The 15465-nt window shown below is 57.2% G+C and overlaps 1 protein-coding gene across 1 annotated transcript; it reads left to right on the top strand.

The window, feature by feature from the left end:
• The first annotated feature begins 69 nt into the window (after nucleotides 1-69).
• On the top strand, nucleotides 70-3083 carry LOC130261355 (tyrosine-protein phosphatase non-receptor type substrate 1-like). Its single transcript, XM_056507478.1, has 4 exons — nucleotides 70-252; nucleotides 1168-1514; nucleotides 2195-2234; nucleotides 2574-3083. Exons 1-4 carry the CDS (start codon nucleotides 188-190, stop codon nucleotides 2770-2772), a joined length of 651 nt encoding a protein of 216 aa, XP_056363453.1. The 5' UTR covers nucleotides 70-187; the 3' UTR covers nucleotides 2773-3083.
• The last annotated feature ends 12382 nt before the right edge of the window (nucleotides 3084-15465 follow it).

Below are 15465 nucleotides of genomic sequence, written 5' to 3'. Positions count from 1 at the left end.
GGGTGATGCCCGGGAGGGTGATTCCCACCGGAGGTGATGCCCGGCGGAGTGAAACCCACCGGGGTTGATGCCCGGCGGCTCTGCCGGTCCCCGCCCGCCCCGGGCAGATACCAAAGCGTTAATCACCCGCTCGCCTCCATTTCCTGTCCTGCTTCCCCTTTTCCTTCCCAAAGTTTGGGTAAAACCCATGGCCGCGGCAGCAGCTCCGCTCATGTCCGGGCAGGGAAGCCAGTCCTGTCCTGAAGGAACCGGGTGAGTCGGAACTGGGGCCCCCAGAGCCTCTCGGAGCTCCCCTGCCCCGTCTGCCACATAAACGCGAGTGGGCAGCAAAGACAAACACCGGGCGGGGCGGACGCTGCTCCTTCCCCGAGCACCTTTCGGTGCCGGTCCGGCCCCGGGCGTGCGGAGCATCCGCAGCCCCGGCGATGGGCAGAGCCGGGTCAAGCCCTGCCAAGCCCTGCCACCCGTGTCAGGGACTCTGGGCAGGAGAGGTGTGGGGAGTGGAGGGGTTTGGGGAGCAGGAGGGATTTGGGGACAAGGAGGGATCGGGGGCTGTGCTGAGCTCCGGGGCTGCACATCCCTGCCTGGAACACTGGCTCCTGGCTGTGAACCCCAATTCCTCGCCGAGCCCCGGTGATCCTGGCTGGTGTGGAACAGAGCCAGAGTGTTAATGTTTAACAGCGCTCAGGAGTTTTTGCTGCCAGGATTTCCCCTTGGCTCCCTCTGCACCTCTCTGGCCTCCAGGCAGCTGCAGCACCTCCTGCAAATGGCAGAACAGGATGCAGATTTATCAAACCATAGAATCGCAGAACTCTTTGGGTTGCAAAAGCCCTCTGAGATCCTTGTGTCCAACTGTTAGCCCAGCACTGCCAAGGCCACCACTAAACCATGTCCCCAAGTGCCACATCTCCATGTCATTTAAATTCCTCCAGGGGTGGTGACTCCACCACTGCCCTGGGCATACAGGTCCTTTTTCAGATTTGGCCCTTGTTCATTTTGAGCCGATTTTTGTAGGGTTTCATCCCTGCCAGTGTCTGCATGTTGTGTCTGCCACATCCAGGATATCACTCAGCTGCAAACTGGGGGATACTGGGGCTTCTCTGCCTGTGAGGCAGCCCTTGCCTGGCCCCATTGCTCATGCCTGAACCCTCCTCTCTCTGTGCTCAGATGTCGGTGCCCAGGTGGGTCAGGTGTGCAGCAGCCCCAGGACAAGGTGGCAGTGGCAGTGGGGAAGACGCTCACCCTGAAATGCACCACGTCTGAAATGTCTGAACCAAGTCCTGTGAGGTGGCTGAAGGGCTGGGGCAGTGGGAACAAGACCATCTATGACCAGAGAGAGTCCTTTCCCCGTGTGACGAGAGCAGTGGATGGGTCCAACACAGACTTCACCATCCACATCAGGAACGTTACGCTTGAGGACATGGGCACCTACTACTGTGTGAAATTTTGCAAGGGTGACACTGGTGAGGAAGAGGTGTTTCAGCGTGGCCGTGGCACAGAGGTGTCCGTGCATGGTGAGTGCAGCCCAGCGTGTATCCCACAGCCCCCACCCTGCCCACAGCCAGGTTCTGCTCTGCCCCACACCCACCACCCTCTCCTGCTCTGCTCTGTCTCCACAGAGGCAGCCCTGGTTCCTGGAATGGTGGCTGCAGCTGTAGTGCTCTGCTTCCTCCTCCTCCTCGGCCTCTTTGTTGCCCTTTGCTTGTACAGGAGGAAGCGCCAAGGCATGGTGAGCAGCCCATGCCCAGCTGGGACAGTGGCCATGGGCAGCTTCTCCTCTGTTGTCCTTGCACAGCACTGTGCAGGGACCCCCGGCACCCCCAGGTTTGTACTCAGCACCTCTTCCTTCTGCACCCTTAATGAGCAAACTGTCCATCTACCTGCTGTATTTTGGCTTCCTTTCTTGTCTGGAGCTGTAACTTCCCCCAGAGAAGGGTTTTTTACTCACAAGTGCTCTGTTCTGTTGATTTTCTCTGCATTTCACAGAAGCTTTGTGGTAGGGAGCACCCAGTATCAGGGAGCTCCCTGCAGCCCCTCACCGTGTGTCTGAGCCCAGCCCAGCCATGCAGACAACACTTAATCCCTATTCTCTGCCTTCAATGGAGGCATCCTGCTGAAATTGGGGCTGTGCTGGGTGGGGAAAGGACCCAGCTTCCTTTAGCTCTGATGGCCATCCTTATCCTTCCCCCTGCAGTGAAGTCCTGGATGCAGAGAGCTCCCACCTGCCCAGACAGGTATGAGTGAGCTGTGAGTATGGGGAAGCACATCCCATGCAGATGCCCTGGCTTGCAGGAGCCCTGCAAGACTCTGGGGCCAGGGGGGACATTGGGTGGGCAGCAGCTGCTTGCATGTGGTCCCTGCACACTCTGCACCATAGCACAGTGCCATCTCTGCAGCTGTGGCATCACCTGCCTGGCTTTAATGTGATTTTTGGGCTTGTCCTGTGTTGGGCCATGAGGTGGTCTCAGTAATCCTTGTGGGTCACTTCCAACTCTCGACATTCCAATTTAGGGTTATTTTTGTCAGATTTTCCTTGTGGCACCATTCCCTATTTGTGTGTACTTTTGCAACAGAGCATCAAGGAGGAGAACAACATCCACTACGCTGACCTGCAGCCTCTGCCCGCAGCCCCACGGCGCAGCAGGAGCCCAGGCACAGCCCCCACCGAGTATGCCAGCCTCAGGGCAGCTGCCAGGTGATGCATGGCACCCCTGCCTGCACAGCCAGGCCCTGTCAGGGTGGAAAATGGGATGTTTCTGCAGGGCACAATAAAGAAAGATGTGGAGCTGTTTGCATGGTGCACCCTGATCTCAGCTTAGCACTCACCAATCTCAGCTCAGCACACTGTCCTCATCATGCTTGCATCTCGGGGAGCTCTCCCAGGACCTGAAGCCATCTTGACCACAGGATGAGACCAGGAGGCCAAGCACCTTTGCCTTGTGCAAGCTTTATGGTGCTCATGACACCAGGAGGACCACACACACCTGTTTCTACCAGCGTGGGCCTCCACTGCCCCTTTCCTGGCCCACAGGTCCATAATTTGTGTTATCTTTTCACTGTTCTCAATAAAGCCAGCAAACAGCCTTCTGTCCAGTCCTGCTGTGCTCAGAGCAAGAGGATTAGTGCCAGTCCCACAGGGTGCTGGGGATATGTGTGCCCCACACAGTCCTCCCCTGTGCTACTGCTGAGCTCCCTGTCTGCTCCCAACTCCCACCTGCCCCAGGCAGGGAACCTGTCCAGTCCCACGAAATCTGCATCTCCTGGCAAGGTAGCAGAAAGCTCTCAGGAACAGCCCCTGGTGCTGCTGCTGCTGCAGGCTGAGGCCCAGCCCTCGCCCACCTTTCCCTGCCCTCCTCAAGGGGCTCATGATGCTGTAAAGGCCAGGGCAGCAGGTATCAACTGGCCCTTCTGCCCCTTCCCCTGATCCATGCATATCTTCAGCTCTGCTCCCAGCCGGTCTGTGCACATCTGCTCCGTGCACATCTGCTGCTGCACATCTGCTCCATGCACAACCACTGCTCAATGCACATCTGCCCCCTGAACATTCCCTGCTTCGTGCCCACCTCCAAGGGAAGCAGGCCAGTGGCAGGAAGCCAGAGGCAGAGGTGGCAATGGCAGGAATGTGCAGATCATGCTCCACACTGGGCACTGCTGCAGCCCCCAGCAACACCCAGCCACCACAGAAAGCCCTGATCTCCCCAGCTGTGACCCCTGGCAGGGGTAACTGGGGCCAAAACAGGCTTTCCAGGCAGAGGAACCTGCTGCCAGCACTGCTGCCTGTGACCTTGAAAGCTGATACAGTCACCACATTTCAGCTTCAGCTGCTTTTTTCTGTGAAATGAGAAAAGAGAAGTGAAACAAGACAGTGTGACCCAGGGGAGTGGGGCTGGTGGGGAGATCCTTGAGGGGACAGAATTGTCACAGTGGGGAGAAAAGCCACTACTAAGGGTCCCCTGCTCTGAGGATGTGAACTGGGGACAGTTTGGGGTCAATCCTTTCTCAGGGACAGCTTGGGGACACTCACACCCTGTAGGCACAGTGGTGATGAGTTTGCCAGGCCAGGGGTCCAGTACCTGGTCTCAGCCTGGCTCCTCAGTGGGGATTTGTGGGGTTGGGGAGTTGTGGGGTTAGGGAGTTGTGATGAAGCTTCTCTCAGCATAATTTCCTGAGTGGAGCCGTGACTGTGCCACGGATCATTTCCCAGCTGAGGCAGTGGCTGCTCTCAGCAGGACTTGGGTTGCCCAGGCTCTGAGCAGGGACAACACCAAAACAGGCAGAAATCTCACATCAAGGCTGTGAACATGAGTATGTAAAATACGTGGGTGAGACTGAAACTGGGGAAAGACCTCGAGGACCAGAGGAAATGAAATTCAAGGGGATTTAGTGCTTTATAAGCATTGGGCTGAATCAGGAGGGGGGAAATCCAGTTTGATAGGAGCATATGCAAAGCGGGGAGTGAGCAGAGCCCCGGCAGAATGCTCTGCACCTAGGAAAGGGCCCAGGTCTGCAGCTTACTGCCCAGGGGAGGGATTTGGTGGTTATTAAAGGAAAATCCTTTAAGCCACCAGCCTGGGGTGTGCCGGCAGTGAAAGCACAAACAAGCTCCTGGGCACGGACACAAGGTAGGAGTGTGCTGGGGAGCAGAACCTCGCTCGGGGGGCAGAGTCCTGCTCAGGGGGCAGCACCAGGCAATGCTGGGCTCGTGGATTCACTGCTCATCCGTGCTGTTTTCCTGGTGCTGCTGGTTGTCACATCCCACTAAGCGACCTGTTGGGTGGGTGAGTGTGTGTGGGAGGTCGGGAGCTGCCTTGCTGGGTGGGAGGCACAGGGCAGTGCTGGGGTTGAGGCTGGCACACACCAGGCTCCTCCTGCCACAGCTGGGGACTTCAGTGCAGAGCAGAGGTGATGCCTGGATGGGTACTGGCAGAGTGCTGGCCCCAAGCAGTGCCCCTGTGCATGGACACTCCAGGGTGGTGCCATACAAGGTTTACCTTGGCTGTTCCTCAGCATGGTGTGTGTGCCTAGTGCCAGGACCAAGGCCAAAGGAGAGGCCTGGGGAGGCTGAGCTGGGCTGCACTGTGATGGGAGTCTGGGCAGCCAGGGGATGCTCATGGGCTGCTCTGGCATCTGATCCACTCCTGGCGCTGGGAGGTGGGAAACATGTCCTGGAGATGCCAAGGTGAGAGGGCTGGCAGAGTTTGCTGGGCAGTGGTTTGTGCCATGCTGTGTGCTGTGGTGTGTGCCATGCTGTGTGCCATGCTGTGTGCCATGCTGTGTGCTGTGGTGTGTGCCATGCTGTGTGCCATGCTGTGTGCTGTGGTGTGTGCTGTGGTGTGTGCCATGCTGTGTGCTGTGGTGTGCTGTGGTCTGTGCCGTGCTGTGTGCCATGCTGTGTCATAGTGTGCTGCTCCATCCTGTGCCAGGGAGCCAGAGTGGGAAGCGTGGGCCGAGCCAGGAGCCAAGGGGGAGCATCAGCCTCCAATACACAGAGTATCAGAGGGCAATCAGCCTGGAGAGCAGCTGATGGAAGGGGCTGGTCCTGGCAGCAGGGGAGGGGAGCAGTGATTTAACTAACGCCGAGGAAGAGCATGGTGTCAGTGCGTGGGCTGACTGAAATGGGAGGATGCAGGGGTCTCCTTTGTATCCTGGGGGACAGGAGAGGCCTGGCTGCACTCATGGGGAATGGGACAATGCTGAGCTGTGCTGGTGCCAGGGCTGGGCAAGGAGAAAAGGGCAGAGCCAGGGATGAATGCCTTGTGCCCTGCCCTGCGGTGCTCCAGGTCGGTGATGAGAAGCAGAGGCACTCCACAGTGGCAGTGTCTGTCACAGGGGTGGGTGCCCGGGGGATATTGTGTCTCCAGGAGCAGTCATCACTCCAGCTGGTCTCCTCCAGTGTCTGACAGGGCAGCAGCTCCAGCCAAGGGCCTGGTTTGTGGCTTTCTCTATCCAAGACACCCTTGTGCCCCTGCTCTGTCCCTGTTCCTGCCCCCATCCGTGTCCTAGCTACCGTGAGACCGTGGTGGCCACAAGTCCATCCCCAGGGAGAGAAAAGCCAGTCCCTTTGCACATCAACATCACCCAAATAGCCACAGGTCTAAGAGCATCCAATCCCACAGGGTCCCCAAGGGCCCCTACGATGCCCCAGGCATCCAGTGATGGTTTGGGGACCCTGTGATGCCATAGGGACCCCACGATACCAACCAGGCAATGCCATGGGGACATTGTGCCAGTATGCCAGCAGGAAACAGCAGGACAAGCTGGAGAAGCTCGGTGCTTTGAAGGGGCTGGAGGGAGTGAGAGGGTCTTGGAGACACTTAGACTGTCCCCAAAATGCCTCATGGGTCTTTTTTGTGCCTGATAGCTAGTCTGGCTTGGTTTCTGGCCAGAAAAGACAAAGGGAGAAGTCCTGGGATGTTGCACGGTTGGGATCCGCTCCCTCCAATTCCAAATCTGTTAGCTCACCCCTTTGCAACTCCCTGTTTCTCAGGCTTTTCCTTGGAAAGGAACGAAGCCAGAGTAAAATGGTGACATGCTTTACACTAGTTCTGATTTATTTCACGTCTTACTATTGAATCTTATTCCCTGGTTTCACAGTTGTTATGGATTTTCACCAAAGGGGATAAACAGGTCTGGGATTTGGGGTTGTCATAGGAACTGTTTTTTGTGCCACAGCCTCACTGCCAGCCTCGTCCCCTCCTGACAGAGTGAGGGCTCTGGCCAGCACATCAGGGGCATCTCCACACCCCAGGCACAGCCCCAGGAACAGCTGGGATACAGGGCAGTCACCCCATGGCAGCAGGACACTCAGGATGCTCAGGGAGAAGACGGACTCCCAGGCACTGCCCAGCCATGCCCACATGGGAAACTGGGGCCCCCAGGCTGCAGACCAGAGCTTTAAGGTGAGAAGAGCTGGAGGTGTTTGGAGGATGCTGCTTTTCCCTGTGGATTCTCTGGTATCTAGTAGGAGGTTGTGCTATTGCAGTTATTGGTACTGGGGAACCTCTGGCCAGCTTGGAATAATTTTCATTAGATACCTGGAGCTGAAGGGGTGTGGAGTGGATGGGGGCCTGCCCTGTGACCATTCCTCATCTCTTCAGTCATAAGGAGAGGGGCTAGGCAGTGAAAGTGAAAAGTGTCACGCACATCCTTTGTGCCCAGCACTCCTTTGGCCCGTGCAGTCCTTCACTGCGGGACACTGTGAGGCCAAGACTCTGGCAGTGATTTAAGAGGGGTTTCCAGGGCCGTGGGACAAGCAGGAACATCCAGTGCTTAAGAAAGACTCAAATTGTGCTTTCAGTGTTGAATGGGACATTGCTCAAGCACAATCCCCTCTGGAGCCGGCACGGGGAGGGCAGATCGAGCTGCAGTGGCTCCTGCCAGTGCCTGAGTGAGGGTCCCAGAGTGGGTGGGAGAGGGGTCCTGCCTGCCCTGGAGCTCCCGGGGCTCTTCATGCTGGATCAGCTGTGTGTGTCGCTCTGGAGTGCTCCTGGTCCTCCCAAAATCCTCATGTACATTGTACCCGACGTGAGCCTGGGGATGCTCCAGGTGGTTTTGTCCAGCGAGAAGAACTCAGGAGAGGGAAACCCTTTGGGGAGCGTCCTGTCCCGAGGGCAGGACGTTGTGGGGTCCCTGGCGCTCCTCCTGGCACGGGGCGACCTTAAAGTGCGGCTGTGCTTGGCCGTGGCCCCAGCGCTGGCTGCCCCGAGCCCAGCACAACTGTCCCTCTGCAGAGAAGTGCAAGGAAAGGGAAAAATATTGAGAGAGGCAGGAGAAGGGGGAAAGCAGGAGGGAGCACAGCACGGCCTGAAAGCTCCCTCTCAGCGGGCTTTTGTTCGCCCTGGACGTGCCCAGCGATGCTGCCAGCCCGGAGGGGCTGTGCTGGCGCCGGTGGCTCCCGGCGATCCCGGAGCTCCGCAGCCTGCCCGGCGCCTGGTTCCAGCGGCGTGCCCGCGGGCAGGAGGCAGCAGCCGCCAGCGGGGACCCCCATCACCGACCCCCATCACCCCCGGCCCTGGGATGGGCATTGCTCGGACCCACAGTGCGCTCCCGAAAATAATTCCTTCTGACAGATCCGTTTCTTCCACATGGTTCAGGCTTAATTTTATAATGGTATCAGTAGCTATGGCAACGTGTAAAAATAACGGATCCCCAAGCCCGGCAAATTCTCCGTAAACAGCTCCCGTCTCCCAGAGCCCGGCTGGGTGGGCATCACCCCTTGCCCACGGCTACCGCGGCCGCTGCAGTTCGTGGTTGGGCTGGGATTCACGCGATGACTAATTAGCAGCGTTAACCGCTTGCGCCTTGGGATGATGATTCCATCCGCTAATCCTTGGGGCTAGGCTGGGCTAATTGGGTGGATATCATTAACGCTGGCTGTCAGGAGCTGCCCTTACAGGACTGCAGCACAGTGCAGGCTGGAGCACCCCTCTGACACCCCAGAGCCAGCACGGGGAGCCGGACACGGCTCAGGGGGTGTCAGGGGGCCACCAGCCCCATTCACACTTCCAGCCCGCCCCAGAGCCGCCCCTGCTGCACATCCACGCGTGTGCACACAGGGGAACGTGCCCAGGAACACAAACAGGCACACGCAGCTGAGATTTCCCGCACGCAGGACCCTCTCAGCAAACATCAGCCGGTGCCGGCGCCTGCCGCGGCTCAGAGGTCTCTGGTCACCGCCGCGAGTGGATAATCCCAGGCAATATTTTCTAAACCTGTTAGACATCGCACAGACCCTCTAAATCCCTGATCCCCCTCCAAGGCTTCAGCGGGATGGCAGCACTTGGCAGCTCGGATTTGCAGCTCTTTATCAGGGCCGGCCCCTTGGAGTGGTGCAGCCACCGAGACATGGTGGATTCTGCCGACTCAGAAGTAATCCCCCAGATTTTTTTGTTGCCTTTCAATTAAAAAAACAAAACAAAACAAAACAGGGACAGACCAACACAAAACCCCTCAGAGAAGCGTTTTTCTCCATCCAGCCTCCAGCAACAGGGCCAGAATGATCCCAGTCCCACAGAGCTCAGAGTGCTGAGTCAGGCAGTTTGGATGTGTTTGGTCCTAACAGGGCCAAAATAAAGAGCCAACAGGTCTGGAATGTGGCTCTTTGAGGCTGCTGTGGGGATAACATGGGCACAGTGACCACAGGGACAGCCTGGCACGAGGGCTGGGGATGGCCCTGAGGGCTGGTCAGCATCCTGTCCCAAGAGCTTGGTCTGGCTGTTTCAGGGGTGCAGCCCCCCTGAATCCCAGCAGTTGTGGCATTCCCACCGTGAGGCATCAGATCCAGCACTTTCACAAATGACCCCTGAAGCCCCCACTGCTGGACACACCACCTCCCTTCACAGCAGAGAGTGACACAGGGTTGCACCAGCTCTCCTACACCCCGTGTGCCGTGTCTCAGCCCTCCATGGGGCATCACCCCGGCGATGCCCACACTCCAGCTTCCATAGCACAAATCCCACCTCTGAGCCTGGATTTTAGCACTTCACAGCAAGGGCTCTGCCAAGCAGGAAGCAATGGGCTGAGCTGGCTGAACATGATCAATCCCCCACGTTAGCAGTTTTATTTCCAGCCGCAGCTGCCGCAGGACTCTGAGGCAGTGCAGCCCCGATGAGCTCCAGCCGCCGGCCGGCAGCACAGCGTTATCTGCTGCTGCAGCCTCGGATGCGCTTTCATGATAACGATTTGCAATCAACAAAGAACTTGGAGAGGATGCGGGAAAAAAAAGAAAAAAACCCACAACTGGCATTAGAAACTGAGATGATATCACTCTTCCCTCGGCCGAGCTCCACCACAGTCCTGGTGGTACCACCAAGGGGAGATCAAGGTCTTCTCCAGCATCGCTCCATGGGGCTGGCTTTGTGCTGGGAGAGCTGGGTACTGGCACTGCCACCACATCCCCACAAGTCAATATAGTGCAGAACTTCCCCCTCCAGAGGGAGAGGGAGGCTTTAGTTCAAACACCTCCATCAATGATTAACACCCAGCTCTGAAATGTCCCTGCATGGCTGGAGCTCTCTGCCAGCACCCAGCCCCCTGCCCTTCCCCCTGTTCCTGCCACTTCCTCCTCCACAGCACTTCTGCTCCTGGGGTTGGGGAAGAGTCCTGGGATTTGGTGCCAGGATGGGCACCAAAGCTCCCTGTGGCTCTGGAGCCCATCAGAGCTAGGACGAGCCCAGTTGTGCCCCATACAGACAGCACAAATGTCTCCCAGTTTTGCAACCACTGGCACAAAGGGTGCAGGACCGGGGCCACCCTGTGTCCCTGCTGAGCTGCCCTGAGTGGGGCCTCTCTTGTTCCCCTGTCCCTGTCCTCAGTTAAGGCTGGAACAGCCCCTAAAATCATTGAGTCCAACCATTCCCCCAGCACTGCCAAGCCCACCACTAACCCATGTCCCCAAGTGCCACATCCACGTTTTTTGAACACTTCCAGGGATGGTCACTGCACCACTTCCTGTGCAGCTTAGTCCCGGGGCTGTGCACGTGTTGCAGACCCACAGCAGAGAGCAAACCCTTCTCTGGGCCAAGGGGCAGGATCCTGTCAGCCAGCAAAGGTCAGCACAGCCCTGCCAGCACTCGGGCACCTCAACGGGCACAGGCGCCAGCACTGCCAGCCCTGTCCTTCCAGCCAACACCAACACTGGATTTTCCCAGCCTGTCAGCACTTTTACCCTAAAACTCCTCACCTCAGGTCAGCCAGAGCCGTTTCCAGGCCAGGCACAGGATATAAACCACCTTTCCTGCTCTGACACAGCCGTGAGGAATTCCCCCACAGTGTGAGCACACTGGGCTGCATTAAGGAAGCCCAGTCATTTCCCTGGTTTGCAGCATCCCACAGGGCAGCACTGCAGGGTGGGAGCAGCCTGGGAGCACAGCCTGGCCCTGGGAAAGCTGAGCTGCCCTGGGGACACAGTCCCTGTTGTAGCCTGTTGTAGTGGGTTTTCTTTCTTGCTTGGTAGACAGTGGTGGACATTTTGATGGCAGTGGGTGGTCTGACACTGGGCTCTGCTGCCACTGCTGAAGCCCAGGGTGACAGTGTGTGAGTGCCATGAGGGCACCCAAAGCACCACTCCAACCCAGCAAAGCCCAGCGTGGGCAGGCAGAGCTGTGTCCCTCCCTCATCCTTCCTGAAAGTCATTTCAGGGGCTTGGAGAGAGCCAGCTGATCCTGGCAGTGCTGGGGATTAATTCAGTGGCAGAGGGACACTAAAATTAAGTGGGCTGTGATTTGAAGCCCTGCTCCCTAAGGAGGGGCCAGAAACAGTGCTGGTCAGCGTGCACAGAGGGACCTCCTCAGAGAAAGCCCCATGCCAGGGAGCACCTCAGCTCCACCCCATTCATCCCCCCACACCATCTGCACCACCTGGACCCCAGAGCCCTAACAAAGACCTGACAGAGCTGAAATAACTCAGCTGTAACTCCTGAATCACCCAATAAAAGCTTGGTTAAAACAACTGCAGGTAGTTCCCATGACCCCCTCAAAAGGTGAGGGGCAAAGCCCATGGACAGGCTGCTCCCAGAGCATCCTGCACTGGCTGCTCCCACCCTTCTCCTGCCAATCACAGCCTTAACAAGGCCCCTGCAGCTCATCACCCTCTCCAGGGTCTCTCCCATATAAGAGTGATGTGGTGGATGTTTATGGTGGTGGATGCTATCACAGGAGGAGACAGGTAGGATACATACCCCTGCTTCTTAAATCCACGTTTAGAGGGCTGTGGGTGCCCCTTCCCTGGGTCACAGTCCATGAAAACCATGCCCACATTACCATATTGCTTGTTATAAGTTAACATGAGATAAACTAATTTAAGCTTCCCCTGTACTGCATGTCTCAGATTAAATTGGCAAGGTACCTAATGAAGCTGCAGCTCCATTTGTTGTGCTGGAAGCCCTAAATATCAGCAGTGTAATTGGTGCTCCCTGCTTCAAGAGACATTTGTGTTTCTCTCCCAGCTGAAAGCCCTCTTTTGGTGCTAACTGGAGCCTGAGATGTGGAGGTGGGGGGGATGTAGGATGTGTCCACCTTGGTGAGGTGGTCCCGAAATTTGTTGGCCCTTGAGGGGTCCTGAAATTTGTTTTTGAAGCTGGAGGATGGATGGATGGAACATGCTGCTCTCTGACTTAATGGAGGCTGCACTGACTTCTGGATGCCAGAACAGACCTTGTGTGGGCCTGGTGCTCTGATGTGGTCCCACAGGGTGTTTTGTTGTGGTGAGCAGTGAAAGTAGCACCTCTTGGGGGGCTGGGCTGGGAGATGTTTGTGCCTGGGACTGGGCCACAATGGTTCTGAGTTTCCCCAGGGTGGTGAGTCCCTGCAGCTCCACACGCTCCATGCTGCATGTTTTGGTTTATCAAGGAATCTTTGAGGTTTGAGCCATTATTGTGGAGGCCTCCCACAAGTACTGGCTGCTTGGGCATGGCTACGTGCCCACAGCCCAAAAACCTCTGGATGCTGAATTTGGGGTGTTTTCCAGGCTGATGTCCAAAGTATTGGTGGGTTTTTTTCTGTATCCCTAAGCTGTTTTGGGTTTTGAAGTGTGGACTGAGCATTTTGGGACAACTGCTGTGTCCTGGTGTGATGTGGCCACTCAGGCTATTGCTGCTTCTCCCACTGTGCCATCCCATTGCTGGAGTGGGGATCATGAGGGACAAAGTGCTAGGCAGGGATAGACTCAGTGAAATGTGACTCAACAACAGGCCCAGGTTTGGCCCTGCAGGGCAGAGACTGGAACCTCTCCCATCTCCATCCCTGTGAATCCCCTCCAGCCAAGGGAGCCACCGCTGCTCCCAGGAGCCATGGGGCTGGGAGAGGATCAGACAGGAGCTGATTAAGGCATGAAAGAACAGTCTGGGCAAAACCAGTGCTACAAGACTTTCCACTGGAATTGCTCTGGCAAGGCTGTAATTGTTCCCATTGGATGCTGCCAGGCTCTGACAAGAGATGGGGTGCTGTTGTTCTGGCTGGGGGTCCCTGTGTGTGGACGGGTCTGCAGCTCTTCCTGGGGAGGGAGCAGATCCTGCAGAGCTGCCCAGCTGGGAACAAGGGAATGCAGAAAGTACATTGAGGCTATGGTCCTGGCTGGGAATAGGGAAGGGGAGCAGACCCCTGCCTGCCCAGCACCCAAACCTGTGGGGGTGGCTAAGGCTGGACCAGCCCTGGCACACAGAGCATGTGCCTTCCCCAGTCGAGTGCTAGCAGCATGATGGGAGTTCCTCACTGTGCCTCAAAGCTGTGAGAATCAACTTATTCTTGAAAAGCTCTCCTGAAACACTGCCCTGTCCCTATGCTGGCTGCTGCCCAGCTCCTGGGGCCAGGGAGAGCTGAGCTCTGGAATCCTCCAGGGTCTCTGGAATGCTGGAGCAGGGGATTTGAGCTGAAGCACAGAGATGCTGCAGAGCAAGCACAGCCTGGGTGCCCGCTGGCAGCACAGAGAGCCTGGCAGCACTGCCCGCCCTGCCAAGCAGCGCTGCAGCCTCCTGCTCACCGTGGGTGTTCTGTGCAGAAGGAGGATGATGATGATGATGGCAGAGTTGCACTCCCAAAATTTTGTGTTGTCCCTCTGTCACTGGCACACAAGGAGCCGAATGCTCCTCTCCCCCTGATGCCCTGCCAGGGTGTATCCTCCAAACCTCTCGTGTTGGAGCAGGGCCCCTGTGATGCCAAGTGGAAGGGCCATGGGTAGGAGGGGAGGCAGCTGAGCCTGCCCATATGCTTCCTAATGGGGAGCAATAGCAGCTCTCCCCGGGAAGCTCGCGCCGTGCCATCTGCTCTGTGCTGTACCTTCTCTTGCAGAGCTTTTTTAAGCTCTAACTTCCCTTCCTGAGCGCTCTGCAGTGGCTGCTGCTTGTGTGCGGGCTGGCTCTGCTCTGTGATCGCCTCAGAACAGGTTGTCTGCACCTTCAAACCGAGCTGAACACCCCAGACAGGCTGAAACAAACCAGATCTGTGCATGTAAAAATAACCGGGAAAGGTGGCTGTGAACGGCTGTAGGGTGTCCCTGGCATTTGCTCTCCTGCTGGGCACTCACTTGCCCTGAAAGTTCCTGTTTCTGCACTTGGGCTGGGTGGGATACACTGCCCAGAGTGATGTAGCTGCAGGGTTTCCACAAACCACTGCTAATTCCATGGAATATCCAGGGCTGAAAGTGACCCACAAGGATCATCAAGTCCAACTCCTGAATTGGCATAGGACACCTCAAGAATCTTACCCTGTGCTTGAGAGCATTATCCAAACCAAATGCCTTTTGAGCTCTGGTAGGCTTGGTGCTGTGACCAGTGCCTTGGGGAGACTGTTCCAGTACCCAAACACCCTCTGGTAGAAGAACCTTTTCCTAATATCTAATCTCAAACTTCCCTGACAGAGCTTCATGCAGTTCCCTTTGGTCTTACCACTGGTCACCAGAGAGCAGAGCTCAGCACCTGCCCTTTTGCTACCCCTTGTGAGGTGCCTGTGGACTGTAGTGATGTGCCCCTGTGTCCCATCCCTGTGCAAAAAAATTATTTCTATGTGCAAAAAGCCAAATCCAAGGGCTTCTCTGGGTCCCTGCTCCTTGTTGGCCACTCTGGCCAGCTCTGTGAAAGAAAATGATGGCTGTACTGGGCTTTCCAGGACCAGTGCTGCTAGCCACAAAAAAGTTTTTCCAGTGGGAGCAGTGCTGGCCACATCCCTTGAGAGCAGCCTGCAGCTGCCAGGGGATCGCAGAGGGAGGCGAGTGCAGAAGCCTGGGGAGCTGATCCCGGCTCCCAGCAGTGCTAAATTAAGGCTGGATGTGCCCCATGGGCGTAGCTGGGGCTGAGGGGGAGGCTGGCGGGGCCGGGGATGCGCAGGCGGGCGCCGTGCGCAGATTGGTGGTGCCAAGTCACTTCAGATATCTCGGCTGTGTTTGTGCGAGGCTCTAAATAAAACCGACAGCCCTGGCGGCTGCCTGGGGAGGAGGGGGAAGCCGGCAGCGGGTCCTCCAGTATGGCACCCAGTGCTGTCCTCGGGGACCCAGCCCAGTGTGGGAGAGCGATTGGTGTGAACTGTGCTGCCGGGGATGCTGCAGGTGATGCTGGGTGGGCTGGGGCTCCTGCTCTGCAGTGTCTACCCCATCCCTGGGAGGGCAGAGGGGACATGGGGTGGTGCTGGGAGCTGCCAGCATTGCATCTGGCATCCCAGGTACCTGCCTGGCCTGGCTGAAGTGCCCCTGGGCAGTGTGAGAAACTGACAGGTGCAGACAGTGGAGAATGTGTCCTTGTGACTCCCCTGGGAAGGACTTTGTGTCGGGGAGAAGCAGGGCAGTGCAGCATCCATGAATCCCATGGATGCTGACACCCCAACACCCTCCTCCTCTTCCTCAGCCCTGCCTACAATTACAGCTGCATGTCCTCAGGCTTTCGCTTCTTTCCGCTGCAGGCTCCCGCTGAGGGGACATCACAGGGAAGTCCCCACTCTCCCAGTGTGCTGTGCAGGGTTTTCTTCTCCCTCCCCATCC

The sequence above is a fragment of the Oenanthe melanoleuca genome, chromosome 20 (assembly GCF_029582105.1).
Source record: "Oenanthe melanoleuca isolate GR-GAL-2019-014 chromosome 20, OMel1.0, whole genome shotgun sequence".
Lineage (NCBI taxonomy): Eukaryota > Metazoa > Chordata > Aves > Passeriformes > Muscicapidae > Oenanthe > Oenanthe melanoleuca.
Note: the sequence above shows the minus strand (reverse complement) of the source record. Positions and strands in the feature narration are given on the sequence as shown.